Source organism: Paramisgurnus dabryanus, chromosome 4, assembly GCF_030506205.2.
Source record: "Paramisgurnus dabryanus chromosome 4, PD_genome_1.1, whole genome shotgun sequence".
Taxonomy (NCBI): domain Eukaryota; kingdom Metazoa; phylum Chordata; class Actinopteri; order Cypriniformes; family Cobitidae; genus Paramisgurnus; species Paramisgurnus dabryanus.
Genome location: NC_133340.1, coordinates 18,270,295 through 18,286,089, shown reverse-complemented (window position 1 = coordinate 18,286,089; position 15,795 = coordinate 18,270,295). Strand labels below are relative to the sequence as shown.

The 15,795-nt window shown below is 36.9% G+C and overlaps 2 protein-coding genes across 2 annotated transcripts; one reads left to right on the top strand and one right to left on the bottom strand.

Moving 5' to 3' along the window:
• Positions 1-12: 12 nt before the first annotated feature.
• Positions 13-9,675, bottom strand: LOC135750669 (uncharacterized). The gene is made up of 2 exons (XM_065269633.2): positions 9,267-9,675; positions 13-1,231 (listed from the first exon to the last, which is right to left on the bottom strand). The coding sequence occupies exons 1-2, from the start codon at positions 9,532-9,534 to the stop codon at positions 138-140; spliced, it is 1,362 nt and encodes a 453-aa protein (XP_065125705.1). The 5' UTR covers positions 9,535-9,675; the 3' UTR covers positions 13-137.
• A 585-nt stretch (positions 9,676-10,260) lies between these two features.
• Positions 10,261-13,217, top strand: LOC135752349 (uncharacterized). The gene is made up of 2 exons (XM_065270838.2): positions 10,261-10,646; positions 11,738-13,217. The coding sequence occupies exons 1-2, from the start codon at positions 10,391-10,393 to the stop codon at positions 12,775-12,777; spliced, it is 1,296 nt and encodes a 431-aa protein (XP_065126910.2). The 5' UTR covers positions 10,261-10,390; the 3' UTR covers positions 12,778-13,217.
• Positions 13,218-15,795: the final 2,578 nt, after the last annotated feature.

The window sequence follows — 15,795 nt, the reverse complement described above, 5'->3', positions numbered from 1 at the left end:
GGGTGCAAACGTGATATTGATTCAATGGTATTAACATTGACAAATCAACGATTTTTAACATTGTTCCAATGGTTGCATGCTATCTGGGTTGGTGATTCACTAAACTGCCATGTCGATTAAAACTCTTACCACAAACATTACAGTGATGAAGTTTTGTCTCCAGTGTGAAGTCTCTCATGAACTCTGAAATGGGATGAATGTGAGAAGCTTTTTCCACAGATTGAGCAGACGTAAGGTTTCTCTCCAGTGTGAACTCTCTCATGAATTTTTAAGTAACTTGACTGAGTAAACGTCTTCTCACACTGAGAGCATTTGTAAAGTTTTTCACCTGTATGAGTTCTCAGGTGTGACACTAAATTGTAACGTCTATTAAAACTCTTCCCACAAACACTACAGTTATGAGGTTTTTCTCCAGTGTGAATTCTCTTATGGGTTTTTAAGGAAAATGACTGAGTAAACGTTTTCTCACAATGAGAGCATTTGTAAGGTTTTTCACCTGTATGAGTTCTCAGGTGTGAAACTAAATTGTAACGTTTATTAAAACTCCTCCCACAAACACTACAGTGATAAGGTTTCTCTCCAGTATGAAGTCTCTGATGGACACTGAATTGAGATGGATCAGAGAAGCTCTTACCACAGTGAGAACAGTGGTAAGGTTTCACTCCAGTGTGAATTCTCTCATGGATTTTTACAGAACGTGACTCCGTAAAAGTCTTCTCACACTGAGAGCATTTGTAAGGTCTTTCACCTGTATGAGTTCTCAGGTGTAAAACTAAATTATAACGTCTACTAAAACTCTTCCCACAAACACTACAGTGATGAGTTTTTTCTCCTGTGTGAATTCTCTCATGAGCATCAAAATGTCCTTTGGTTCTGAAGTAATAGCCACATTTAGTGCAGTTGAAATGTTTTTCACCATTGTGTGTCCTCATGTGAACTTGTAGCTTAGATAAGAAGTCAAAATTCTTCCCACACTGCTGACAGTGAAACTTCTTCTTCTCTCTGTGTTCTTCTGAATGATGTCTCTGCTCTTGTAAGGTCGTAAAGCTGATCTTACATCTCCTGCAGGTGAAGAGTTTCTGTTCTGTGTGTTTTCTCTCATGTCTCTCTAAATGTCCTTTTGAGCTTAATGTCTTTCCACAAGTGATGCAGGAAAGAGTTTGTGCTGCCCATCGCTCTTCTGATGTTGAGGACGTTATTTCTCCATCCAAACATAATTCACTCTTCACATCTGAAAGAAACATGAAACAATTTAACTCTCTTTTCACTTTTATTAACACAAAGAATAATGAATTGAGTTTCTGTATCTTATTCTATATTTACATAGAGACAGCAGACAGCTGACAGTCCTGTAATTACAGCTGGTCATTACATCTTAGAAATACACAGGTCATTTTAAAATATTTTGTTAGAATAAAGACAAACATCACTAGTGATCAAAGACAAATATTTAATGCAGTGCATGTCTATTTACGGAGTAAGTAATCCACTATTTGTTATCCTGCCTGTGAAAACCTCAAGTCTCAAAATCAAATACGGAGAGAACAAGCATCAAAGTTTGATTTTACCTATTCATTTCAATATGTTTGACTTGATCTTACTCAGTCAATATTAAATATATCAAGTTTAAACTTTTCACATAATTCTTTACATTATGTAGGTTTTTTTGTCAATTCATCTATTTCCACTGGTACATTCCCCACTTCTTTTAAATAGGCCTGGATAACCCAGCTGGCAGCTGCTGAAGAAACCCACACTTAATCCTGTAATGTAAGAGAACTACAGAAGTGTATCTCTCCTTCCCTTCATTGCCAAGACTCTCTACTGTGTGGTTTTTAACCAGCTCTTCTCCTTCTTCACACAAAAAAGCTCCTGGAAATCCAGGAGGGTCACGTGAACAAGATGGCAGCTTAGTGGAGAGGCTCTGAAACCGTGGGCTTCTTTTATTAAAAATACCCTTACAAGCTTTCGACAAATCTCAACAAAAACACAGTGAGGTATGTCAAAGTCTTCAGCGGTGCGACAGTGTGATATTTTTACTCGTAGACGCAAGCAAAACACTAAAATAACCCCGCCGAGTCCTTCGAGCAACACAGATGCTAATATGGCTAATATAACGGAGGTGCTAAGTGAGCTAAAATCACTACGGTCGGACTTTGGATCAAAGCTGGATAATATCGACACAAAACTGACCGGAATGGCGAATGCTTTGGCTACACTTGAAGGTAAAGTAACGGAGATCAAACAAGACGTCATGACTAATACAGCTCGTGTGGAGGAAGCCGAAACGCGCATCGACCAGACAGAGAGGTCACTGGAGACAGTTGAGGCGGCTTTGGAATCGGCTACCAAACGAATCACTTTCCTTGAGGCCAAAACAGACGACCTGGAGAACAGGGGAAGGAGAAAGAACCTGCGCATATTTGGCCTAAAAGAGGGAGTAGAGGGAGAGCAAAGTCTCCTTAACTTTATTACAGATATGCTGCCAAAATGGCTGAGACTACAACCAGAAAAGTCATTTATATTGGAGCGGGTTCACCGCACGCTGGCCGCGAGGAAACCAAATCAAAACAGAGCGGTGCTGGTTCGCTTTCTAAATTTCCAAGAGAAGGAACTTGTGTACCGAGAGTCGAGGAAATTAGAAATTAAGCACGATGGGACCAAGATCACATTCGCTCAAGACCTTTCCGCGGAGACGATACGCATTCGACGGGGATTTAACCCGGTCATACAGCGATTTGTCGACATCAATGCTTTCCGGGGTTTTTTACATAACCCCTGCAGGCTTAGGATCCTGTATGACAAGAAGATTTATACCTTCTCGACACCACAGGAAGCTGAAGAATTTTATAAAAAACTTCCACTACAAGCAGCAGCGGCAGTTGAAAAGTCATGAATGAGACGAATTATGATGGACATGTCTCCGTTGTGGCCTATGGATACATGAAGACACTTGTATTAGGCTTATACAACGACAGGTGATAATCAGGTTATAATAAGTTTGTGTTGTTAAAACTTATTACAGTTCAGACAATTTGACATTTCTTTTACATATTGAAAGCTAAGATTCCAAATCAGTAATGATATTTCTGATAAGGGTTACAATAATTATTATTCCAACCTAACACGGTTGATGGACACTGTTTGAGTGCTATTTGTTGGGTTCACGTGGATTAGTTGCTCCCCAAGATTGTGGATCAGCGTCCTCCAAATCCACTTTGGTTCAGGGGAAGGGGTAGGCCTTTCATAAAGGAAATGCCAATGTTCAGTAAGGGGTTGTTCATATTAGGTTCAATGTTGAGTGTGTGTGAGTGTTTGAATGTATGTGTAAACCTGCATCTCTATAATAAGGTTTCTCCTCTTTTTTATTTTTTTTTATTATTTTCCCTTTTTATTTTTATTTTATTATTATTCCAGACATACTTGAATAACGTTAAAATTGTGTATGGAGAGGACTAAACAGGAAACTAATTTGACTGCTAATATCACAAGTTGGAATGTCAGGGGACTGAGGAAAATGACAAAATTAAAACAAGTATTGAACAGGATAAAAGACCTAAAATCAAAGATTATCTTCATACAAGAATCACATCTGACCACAACAGATATACCAAGGCTAACAAAAAGATGGCCTGGCCAGGTTTTTCATGCCTCCCTCAATAGTCAAGCTAGAGGGGTGATTATTCTTATACACAAATTGATACCATTCAAAACAATAAAAGTCACCAAAGATCCACATGGGAGATACATTATAGTACAGGGCTATATTTTGTCACAGAAAATAAATCTTATTAATATATATGGACCTAATGATGATAACCCGTCCTTTTTTGAAAAACTATTCCTGACCATGTCCACTCTGGAGGGCCCATGCATTATAGGGGGAGACTTTAACTGTACCCTAGATCCGGTTTTGGACAGAACCACTCAAACTGACAACACCCATACAAAAACCAGAAAAATACTCCATACTTATATACATGACCTTAGACTATATGACATCTGGAGAATTAAAAACCCTAATAAACGGGAATATTCATGTTATTCTAGTTCATATAAAAGTCATTCTAGAATTGACTATTTCCTAATATCCGTAGAGTTACAGTCTCAGGTTAAAAATTGCTGGTATAATAGCATTGTAATTAGTGATCATGCAGCTGTGTCTATGGAAATCGAATTGGATAAGATAGGATATAGTCCAAAAAGATGGAGATTACAATCATTTTTGTTAAAGGATCCAAATTTTGTCAAATTTATAGAAAATTCTATAGACACATATTTTGAATTAAATAAGGATGAAACTACAGCTAGTATAAGATGGGAAGCCTTTAAGGCCTACATAAGGGGAGAAATTATAAGTTACACCAGTAACAAAAATAAGCAATATAAACAAGAAATACAGTCAATAGAAAAACAAATCAAAAAGATAGAGAGTGAGTTTTATCATGACAGAGATCCAATAAAACTAAAAAACCTTAATAGTATGAGAGCTAAATACGATAAACTGACAACTGAAAGAGTGGCTAGGAGTTTAATGTGGACTAAACAAGCATATTATGACCAAGGTGAAAAAGCAGGCAAACTACTGGCCTGGCGAATTAAGAAAACACAGGCTGAAAGGACAATCCATAGTATAAAGTCAAAAACAGGTACTCTAACGACTGACCCCACAGAGATAAATGATAACTTTAGAGAATTTTATGAGCTGCTATATAAATCTGAATACAATGGAAATGAAGAGGCTCAGAATACTTTTCTTGACCAATTACAATTTCAGACATTATCAGAGGAAGATAAAGCAATACTTGATAATCCACTAACAATAAAAGACATTTTAGATTCTATAGGAGATATGAATAGTGGCAAAGCACCCGGGCCAGATGGACTGCCAATAGAATTTTATAAAGAATTTAAAAGTAAATTAGTACAGCCCCTTCTAGATATGTTTTATGAATCATATGAATTGGGTGTACTTCCAAATTCATTGAGAGTAGCTACTATAACTCTTTTATTAAAACCAAATAAATCTCCAAATGAATGTTCTTCCTATAGGGGAATTAGTCTCATGGGATGTGACATCAAGATATTATGTAAGGCCCTGGCCAGGAGACTAGACATATATTTACCTAAATTGATAAGTGAGGACCAACAAGGTTTTGTTAGAAATGGACAAGGTTACCACAACATCAGACGGGTCCTAAATATTTTATATGAGAAACACAACACTAAAGACACAGCAATGTTAGCTTTAGATGCACGCCAAGCATTTGACAGAATAGAATGGAATTACCTCCTGGAATTGCTTCCAAGATATGGACTGGGTGAATCATTTCTTCAATGGATTCGACTATTATATACAAATCCCATGGCGCAAATTTTAACTAATGACAACATTTCAAAACCCTTTAACTTACTGCGATCAACAAGACAGGGATGCCCTTTGTCACCACTACTTTTTATATTAGCAATAGAACCTTTGGCAGTAGCTGTGAGATCACATGCCGGAATATCAGGCATTAGAATTGGTGGAGGAGACCATCTAATTTCTTTATTTGCAGATGACATTATATTTTTTCTGACAAATTTAAAGAATAGCATTCTCAATCTGACAAGATTATTAGAAGACTTTGGGAAATTCTCTGGATACAAAATTAATCATTCAAAATCTGTATTAATGTTTTTAAATGAGGAAGAGAGGGCAAACCCCCCCATAACAACACCATTTACATCAACTACTGAGGGTTTTAGGTACCTAGGTGTTAAAATCACTCCAGAACTTAATAAAATAACCTCATCAAACTACGATCCCCTGGTAGATGAAGTCACTAAATTATTAAATCGATGGTCTAATTTACCAATATCCATGATAGGACGAATCAATGTTATAAAAATGACAGTTTTACCTAAATTCTTATATTTTTTCCAAACACTTCCCCTGCCATTATCAGCAACGTCTTATAATAATTTAACCAAGCTGTTCAGTCAGTTCATCTGGAACAATAAAAAAGCTAGACTTCGCCTAAAATTACTATATCAGCCCTATGAGAGAGGGGGGCTTCAGTTTCCAAATCTCAAGTGGTATTATATGGCAGCCCAGTTGACATCAGCTACACATTACTTTTGTACCTCACCCCCATCCTGGGTAAGCATTGAACAAGAATCAGCTCCAGAGTTGTCCTTACATAGTTACCTATACTCTTCAGATGAAAAAAGACTTAAAAAACATACAAAAAATCCATTTCTAAAAAACACGATCTCAGTGTGGTATGCGGCACATAAACATATAGGGGACTCTCCATTACTCTCTCGGTTCACCCCTATTTGGGGTAATGAGCAATTCACACCTGGTAAAAAAGATGGGGGGTTTAGACTATGGCATGCCAAAGGTATTCAGAGAGTGGTGGATTTATATACAGATGGAGTGTTGCTTACCTTCAACCAGTTATGTGATAAATACCAAATTCCTACAAAGCATTTTTTTAAATATCTACAATTAAAACATTTCATATTATCCATTTCAAAGCAGATTACACAGGTCCCACCATTATCAAAAATAGAAGACGTCTCCCTTGGGCATAGGGGAAGGAAACATCTACTGTCTATTTATTATAATTTACTAATATCTACTTCAAAAGAATCAGCAATGGATAGGTCAAATGCCTGGAGAGATGACATACAAGAAGATATAACTGAAATAGATTGGAATGGGGCCTGTTTAAAGGCACAAACAAACACTATAAATACAAGGTTTAAGCTCCTCCAATATAAATGGTTGATGAGGACTTACATGACCCCTGTTAAACTTCATCATATCTCTGCTAACATTCCAGATACTTGTACAAAATGTCTAGATAACAAGGGAACCCTTTTTCACTGTTTATGGGAATGTCCAAAGATTCAGAAGTTTTGGAAAGATATTGTAACCTGTCTGTCAGAAGCCTTTATTATTAATATACCACTAAATGTTAAGATATGTGTACTTGGAATTTATCCATTGGACTTTATACAAACACAGAAACAGACTAAACTGCTGGACTTTGGACTTCTACAAGCCAGGAGAGTGATTGCACTTAATTGGAAGAGTGTAGAGGTGCCTTCTATGAAACAGTGGACAAAGGAACTTTCAGAATGCATTGGTCTGGAAAGACTAACATACATTGCCAAGGGAAAACAGAAAGAGTTTGTTCATCTCTGGGAACCATATATGAACATTATAGAATTTTTTTTTTTTTTGTTACATTGAAGTTTATGGAGAACTATTTTATTTCAAAATTTTACATTGATTATAATTTTACGAAAGTGTACATTGAAATATAGATTGTGCAAGTTTGTGTGTGTGTGTGTGTGTGTGTGTGCGCAAGTATGTGTGATTGTATCTGTGATGTGTTGTAGTAGTTTGTTTGTTCTGTAATGCAATATAAAAAAAAAAACCAATAAATATATTGGATAAAAAAAAAAAAAGCTCCTGGATAGCAATCAGTCTGATTTCAAGAGTGGTCACTCCATTGAAACTGCGCTTCTCTCAGTCATTGAAGCCCTAGGGCAGGCAAGGGCAGCCTTCAAAACTTCTGTACTGATCCTACTGGATCTATCTGCCGCATTTGACACTGTCAATCACCACATCCTCATACAGACTCTTAAGACTATGGGTGTCTCTGGAACGGCACTACAGTGTTTAAGGCCTTATCTCTCAGGTAGGTCATTTAGAGTATCCTGAAGAGGTGATGTCTCTGAACCCCAATGTCTCAGTGCAGGGGAACCTCAAAGCTCAGTACTCGGACCACTGCTGTTTTCTATATACATGACATCCTTGGGTTTCTTCATTCGGAAACATGGCTTTTCTTACCACTGCTATGCAGATGACTCTTTAACATTAAAAAAATTAGGCCTTTCCTATCTGAGTATGCTACACAATTCCTAGTCCAGGCTCTTGTACTAGTCCAGAGTGACGCTCAAGAAGGTGCAGCTCACTCCTCTCTTTGTCAGGTTACACTGGCTTCCGTGTTCTGCCACAGAGCGACGGCTTGTGGTGCCATCCCAAAAAGGGAAAAAAATCACTGTTACGAACCTTCTCTTGTTCTGTTCCTCACCTTTAGAATGATCTACCACTGGTGACCATCTGCTGACTCTGTAGCAGTTTTTAAGAATCGGTTAAAATCCATCTCTTCCGCCAAGACCTCACTTGCTTATAAACTTATTTTCTTTTTTATCCTTATCTTTTCATTCTAACCCATGGCTATGTACACTGCGTTAGACTTGTTAAGACTAGTTCTAGTACACTTATGTATTGCTGTTCTTTTGTTACTCTATATTGTTTGAACAAAAGCATCTGCTAAAGGACTAAATGTAAATGTATATAACGTAGAAACCAGTAAATCACAAAAAAATGGCTTTAGCTAAGTTTACATTTTTGTAGAGGCGAGTCAACGATTTTCACAATCACTCTTGCAGTATGTGTGTGTGTGTGTGTGTGTGTGTGTGTGTGTGTGTGTGTGTGTGTGTGTGTGTGTGTGTGTGTGTGTGTGTGGATTTAGGATTTAAGAGAATTATATTGTGTTGAACTCATAATTTATACATTTTATAAAATATAATGTTATCTAAACAGTGTTGGGGAAAGTTACTTTTAAAAGTAATGCATTACAATATTAAGTCACTCACCAAAAAAGTAACTAATTGCGTTACTTAGTTACTTTTCATGGAAAGTAATGCATACGTTACTTTTAAATTACTTTTGCATTACTTTTTCTTACTTGGCTGAGGCTTGATCTCTTTTAGGCCTTGCAGGTGTTTTTATGACCGCAAAAATGTCAAGCTCTGGACTGCCATCTCTGTTTCTGACTTAAACTGTTCACGCTCAAATGCACAGAGTTTGTATTTCTACGTTAATATGTTCAGTTTAATTCAGTAAATTATTTTAGAATTGAATTAATTAAACTGAAAGTAACTCGCATTACTTTTTTTAAAAAGTAACTCAAATATTAATGTGTACATTTATAAAGTAATGCGTTACTTTACTCGTTACTTCAGAAAAGTAATATTGTTACGTAATGCGCGTTTTGTAATGCGTTACCCCCAACACTGTATCTAAATACAATATGTGATGCTGAGGTATTTCGTATTAAAAATAAACTCCAGTTCATGTTTTCTGAACAATAAACACTGTTTAACACGCAATTTTAAGTCTGATATTTTCATGCATATCACAATGTAGAAGTTAGCGAAACGTTAGCAGACCGTTAAGGCGCATAATATTTGAAAATACATACCTGTCAGAATAAAATCATCATGATGGTCCTCAAATGCATCTGGTGGGGGTTCAGTTTTTATTTCTGTAGGTTCAGTTTTGATCTTCATCATGAGGTTCCTGAAGTCGATGAGTTTGACTGAACACATCTTGAGTTTGGTCTGCAGGATCTGCTGCTGTTCTCCAGCGTTACAGACAGAATCCAGAGACTCTGTGGAGGTTTGATCAGTAGATTCCTCATCCTGTAAGCCCTGATCAGTTCCTGATTTACAGCACATCACATCCATCATCGTCAACACTAAAATACACAGAGACAAGACTCTGTTTACACTCAATAAAACACTCAAGAGAGAAAAACACTGAGGATACACAAACACATCACACGCGAGCTCTTTCTTTCTTTCTTTCTTTCTTTCTTCTTCTTCTTCTTCTTCTTCTTCTTTGGTGTTTTACGGCAGCTCGCATCCAGTTTGTTGCACTACTGCCATCTTCTGTTCATATATGTCTCCTCCTAAATTCTCTTATGCAGTCCAGTTTGTTTTAGATAGTCAACAAAATAACTTGCGCCTTGTCCCTTTTCCGATAAATATAAAATATTTGTAACATTTCCATCTATTTGCTCAATACTCTGTAGCTGTGCCATCATTTGCTCTTTCTTTCTTTCTTTCTTTCTTTCTTTCTTTCTTTCTTTCTTTCTTTAGTGGGTTTATCTGTGGACTAAAGAGCTGCAGAGCGCCTCCTGCTTTACTGGAGAGAGAAGACACTCAACACTTTATTCATCTCTCATTCATTACACAAGAAATGTGATGTTTCTTCGTGGTGTGGTAGTTGCACAAATATGAAAAATAAGTAGGCCTAATAAAAAAATGGAAATAAGAATTTAAATAACATGAACTTCTGATATGTAATATAAAGAAGAGGCTCATAAGAATTTTACCTGACTGCGTGCAGGAGTTAAACATCCCCAGAAGATGGCAGTAGAGTCACTCTGTGAATACAAACCAACCGCCGTTAAAACCAACGAAGAGACACAAACGTCAGCCTCTGTGATCACAGTCAGTTTTATCCTGTGTTTGTTGTTGTTGTTGTTTCTGTAAACAGTGTAAACAGAGTCTTGCTTCCGTGTATTTTAGTGTTGATGATGAGATGGATGTGATGTGCTGTAAATCAGGAACTGATCAGGGCTTACAGGATGAGGAATCTACTGATCAAACCTCCACAGAGTCTCTGGATTCTGTCTGGAACGCTGGAGAACAGCAGCAGATCCTGCAGACCAAACTCAAGATGTGTTCAGTCAAACTGGAGGACAGTGGGAACCAAATGGAGATAAAAACTGAACCTACGGAAGAGGAAGATCACACAGAGGAAGAAAACAGTCATTATGGTTATTTTATTCCTTCAGGTTTGTTTCTTCTCTATTGTTGTTAGGTTTTCCCTTATGAAAATTAACCATGTTTTTATTGTGGTAAAAGTGTAGTTACCATGTTCTTTTTGGTGTATTGATTACTATCAGCAAAATCATGGTTTTACTACACTAACCATGGTTTAACTATGGTTTTTGAAAACCATGGTTGTCAAACCCTGCTGAAAAATAACCAACAAAACCATTACAGAAAATTCTAATGGTTTCCATTAAAATATCAATAGGAACCATTAGCTTTTACCATTAAAACCAATACACTGTAGTGTGTTTTGGGCCACACTCCATTAGAACCAATACAATTCCCAATAAAACCAATATAATTTTCTGTAATGGTTTTATTGTTTTTCAGCAGGGAAACCATGATTATTTTGTGGTTACCATGGTTTTACTACTGTAACCATGTTTTTTTTTTTACTGTAGTAAAACCATGGTTAATTTTCGTAAGGGTTCTGTTAATATGTTTGAGTCCATTTCAGTTTGATAATTTCTCCTTTTTAATTTCTACTTACACTTTTGGGGGCTTTATTATCATGGGATATAATGGAAAATAACATTCTATTATTATTGGTTTCTATTATTTCATAATAGCTTTTATATTTTAACTTCCCTGCTGAAAAAAACAGCATACCAGCAAGACCAGCATATGTTGTGTTTTGGTCATGGTTTGCTAGTGAACACCAGCTAAACCAGCATCAAACCAGCATCAGCACCAGCATTAGCACCAGCTAAACCAGCACCAAACCAGCATTAGCACCAGCTAAACCAGCATTAGCACCAGTATCCCATGCTGGTCATACCAGCATATGTTGTGTTTTGGTGCTGGTATGCTGTGACCACCAGCTAAACCAGCATAGACCAGCATGATTCCCATGCTGGTTTGATGCTGGTTTTTTCAGCAGGGTTTCCAGTGCACCCATTAAATGCATAAAAGTTACATTTTACTCGAGTGATGCATGCAGTTATAACAGGACTGACAACTATGTTTTTGTGTGACTGTAGAAAAAGATACAGAATTTCAATTCATTCTCTGCTGTGTAATCTAAGTCAGAAGAGATTTATTTGTCTTTCAGATGTGAAGAGTGAATCATGTTTGGATGGAGAAATAACATCATCAACATCAAAAGAGCAACGGACAGCACAAACTCAAGAGAAGAAACTTCATTCAGAAGAGCACAGAGAGAAGAAGAAGAAGCAGTTTCATTGTGAGCATTGTGGAAAGGGTTTTGTTTTTTTATCTCCTCTAAAAGTTCACATGAGGACACACGGTGGTGAAAAGCCTTTCTACTGCACTGAATGTGGCAAATATTTCGGCACCAAAGGAAATCTTCGGCTTCATCAGAGAATTCACACAGGAGAAAAACCATACAAGTGTCCTCAATGTGATAAGAGATTTAGAGATGCATACAATGTTAAGGAACATATGCGATTACACACCAATGAGAGACCACATCACTGCAGTGAATGTGGAAAAACATTTAGGTTTTCAGGCTCTTTAAAGTCACATCTAAAAACACACAGTGAGGAGAAACTCTATCAGTGTTCACACTGTGATAAACGTTTCCACCAGAAAGGTAATATGATAGTCCACGAGAGAAGTCACACCGGGGAAAAACCTTACATCTGCTCTCATTGTGGAAAGAGCTTCTCTGATCAATCTCAAGTCAGAGTTCATCAGAGACTTCACACTGGAGAGAAACCTTATGACTGTAATATTTGTGGAAAGAGTTTTAATCGTCACAGCATTTTAGTGTCACACCTGAGAACTCATACAGGTGAAAAACCTTACAAATGCTCTCAGTGTGAGAAGACGTTTACTCAGTCAAGTAACTTAAGAGCCCATGAGAGACTTCATACTGAAGAGAAACCTTACGTCTGCACTCAGTGTGGGAAGAGCTTTTCTAGTCCATCTCAATTAAGTGTTCATCACAGACTTCACACCGGAGAGAAACCTCATCACTGTACTCTTTGTGGGAGGAGTTTCAGTCGACACTCAAACTTAATAAAGCATCAAGAAACTCATACAGGTGAAAAACCTTTCAAATGCTTTCAGTGTGAGGAAACGTTCACTGAGTCAGGTCACTTAAAAGCCCATCTGAGATTTCATACTTGAGAGAAACCTTAACACTGCTCGATCTGTGGAGAGAGATTCACTAAAAAAGAATATTTTAAGACTCATCAGAAAAACACACAGAAGAACAAACTACACTCAGGGCTCCAGACTAACTTTTTTCACTGGGAGCACAGTGGCCCCCAACTGAAAATTTTAGGGGCGCAACCAGAAAATTTAGGGGCACACACCGTAAATCAACATGCTAACCAAATATTCACATTTCTACTAATTTCCACTGTATTACTTATAAATACTTGATGATAGATGCAGAAATTACAATGTGCTGTTTCAAATTCAGTGTCACATTTTATTGTGCACTTTTGGAAAAAAGGTCAAATTTACTGGTTGCACATGTGCGACTGGATGTAAAATTCAGTGGCACACTCTCAAATTTTAGGGGCAAAATGCCACTATTTGGGGGCAGTCTGGAGCCCTGACACTTGAATCATCATTGCTTTCTGTTTATTCAAAATTAGTTCAGTGAACTTTCATTCCTTTGTTTGAGAATAAATGAAATGTTCTTACTTGTGTATATCAGTTTTTGACTTATTCGTTTCTCAGGATGAATCAATTTATTGTTTTTGTCACTTTTGTAAGTAAATTTGGATGAAAGTGTCTGCGAAATAAGTTGTAACGAAATTAGGGGGTTTTGGAATAGTGTTGTTTAAAACAACCAATAATCATTTTGTTAATGATGAGTAATTCTTTAATAATTACAATTAATTTGATATTTTCTTCACCACCCTGTTAAGGGAACTGAGTTGTTTATCACTGAATCCAATCAGGGAACTGTTGATTTAGCTCAAAGGCTAATACATACAATTAATCGTCATTCACTATATATTTTGTAGGACTTAGCAGAATTGATAATAATAATTAATTGATTAATTCGTCCAGCAAATATATCCATAATTAAACATTAATTCTAAGAAACGTTGAGCGTGAGGTAGCAATGCTCAAAGTCAAAGTGACTTTTTAAAAATTAATCAGAACTCAGAGGCATCCATGGATAAATATACAGATGTTTATTGACTACTGGGATTATATGAGACATGACTAACAATAGACAAAACAAAACATTTAACACAAAATGGTGGGAGTGGGTAAAAGAGAGAGACCGCATAATTCAACATTAACCTTATTTAACTGACTTAAACGCAGCTATATTCTATGTTAAAGAACATTTCTTATACCTGCGTGGATCTGTGGTGCAAAGCAGTCGAATGCGTTTGAAAGTCTTTGGTTTTAGATGGAAGAAGGTGGTTTGCTGGTTCTTGAAGAATGTCAGGTTCCAGTTTTCCATGCTGGAAGAACAAACTTTGTCTAGGTTGTTTGTGTGCAAACCAAGTCCACTTGGAGAGTTGTTCCTGAAAGGTCCTGAAGTAAATTGGTAGTTTTCTGATTGTTGAAAATCCATTCTTGGTCCCAAACTCAGGTGAGTTTGGCCTAAACTCACAGACAAGGGAAATTCCAAGCTCTGAGACCTTAATCATTCCCCCACCCATTGCTGGGAGAACTTGTCGTTGACTGGCAGAAGTTAGAAGGAGAAGAGCGAAAACTAGTGTAATCGATATTTAAACTTCAAGAAGGCCATGCCCATCTATGTTTAAATCAACCATAAGAGTCGAGCAAGGGAGAGTTTCTTTGTCCCCTTAACTGTAATTTGCATATTTATTCCTCCTTGGTAACACCTCTTGGATGTTTAATGAGCACATTGGGTGTGTGTAACATTTTAATCCAAGTTATGGAAAGTAAGCAAAGTATGATGCATGGAATTGCTTTGTAACATACATCAGCAAAGAGGGAATTAGAAGGGAATCACATACATACTAAACATTGGTAATGTTTAAGGTAAATGAGGCTATGATTAAACTCAATATGTGAGTAATGTAGTTTTGCAAAAAGCCTTAGCTTGAATCTTCATAAGAAAAATACTCAGGAGACAAAGGTTCCAGACATGTTAAAAAGAATGAAGCAGAGTTAATGCAACCACTTCAGTAGTGACTTATTCGCAATACAGCACAGCCTTGAGTTATTGCACAATATAAATATTAAAAGGGTTTTAGTGTGAAAATCAGACTTTTTCCATGTTTAACTGCAATAATTGGGTCCCCAGTGTCATTTCGTGCAGAGAGAAAGAAAAAATTTGTTTCAATTTCAACAAACCACCATTATGGTGATCAATGTTTGCATTTCATCAGCTTATTTGCATTTAAAGGACACACCCAAAAATGGCACATTTTTTGCTCGCACCTACAAAGTGACAATTTTAACATGCTATAATAAATTATATGTGGGATATTTTGAGCTAAAATTTCACATATCGTATTTTTCGGTCTATAAGCCGCAGTTTTTTTCATAACTTCGCTGGTGCTGCGTCTTATAGTCAGGTGCGCCTTGTAAGTCAGTATGAATAAATTTTGACATTTATGAGGCAAGAGACAACATTACCGTCTACAACCGCGAGAGTCCGCTTCTGTATTTATGTAATTCAATGGATACAGTAATGTGGAATGATGTGTATGCAAACTTCACTTCTTTTTTTCTTTAGTGGGTTTATCGGCGGAGTAAAGAGCTGCAGAGCGCCTCCTGCTGTACTGGAGAGAGAAGACCTCAACACTTCATTCATCTGTCATTGTTACACAAGAAAGTTGATGTTTTTTCATGGTAGGCCTACTGCGGTTCATGGTGTGGTGGATAAAACAGTTAAACAAGTGCTGAATAAAAAATATTAAGACAAATACTTCAAGCTTTTACATTTTTAAATCATAAGATAATACATTGCACAGAAATATTAACCATAGTTTTACTACAGTTAAAACCCAAAAAACATGTATCCATACACAAAATATCCATGGTTTTGAAAACCATGCTATTCAAAAACCATAGTCAAACCATGGTTAGTGTAGTAAAACCATGGTTTTGCTAATAGTAATCAATACACAAATATCATACATTTAACCAAAAAACATGGTTATTTTAGTAAGGGTCTAACTGGGCTTGGTGTGTGTTCCAAAG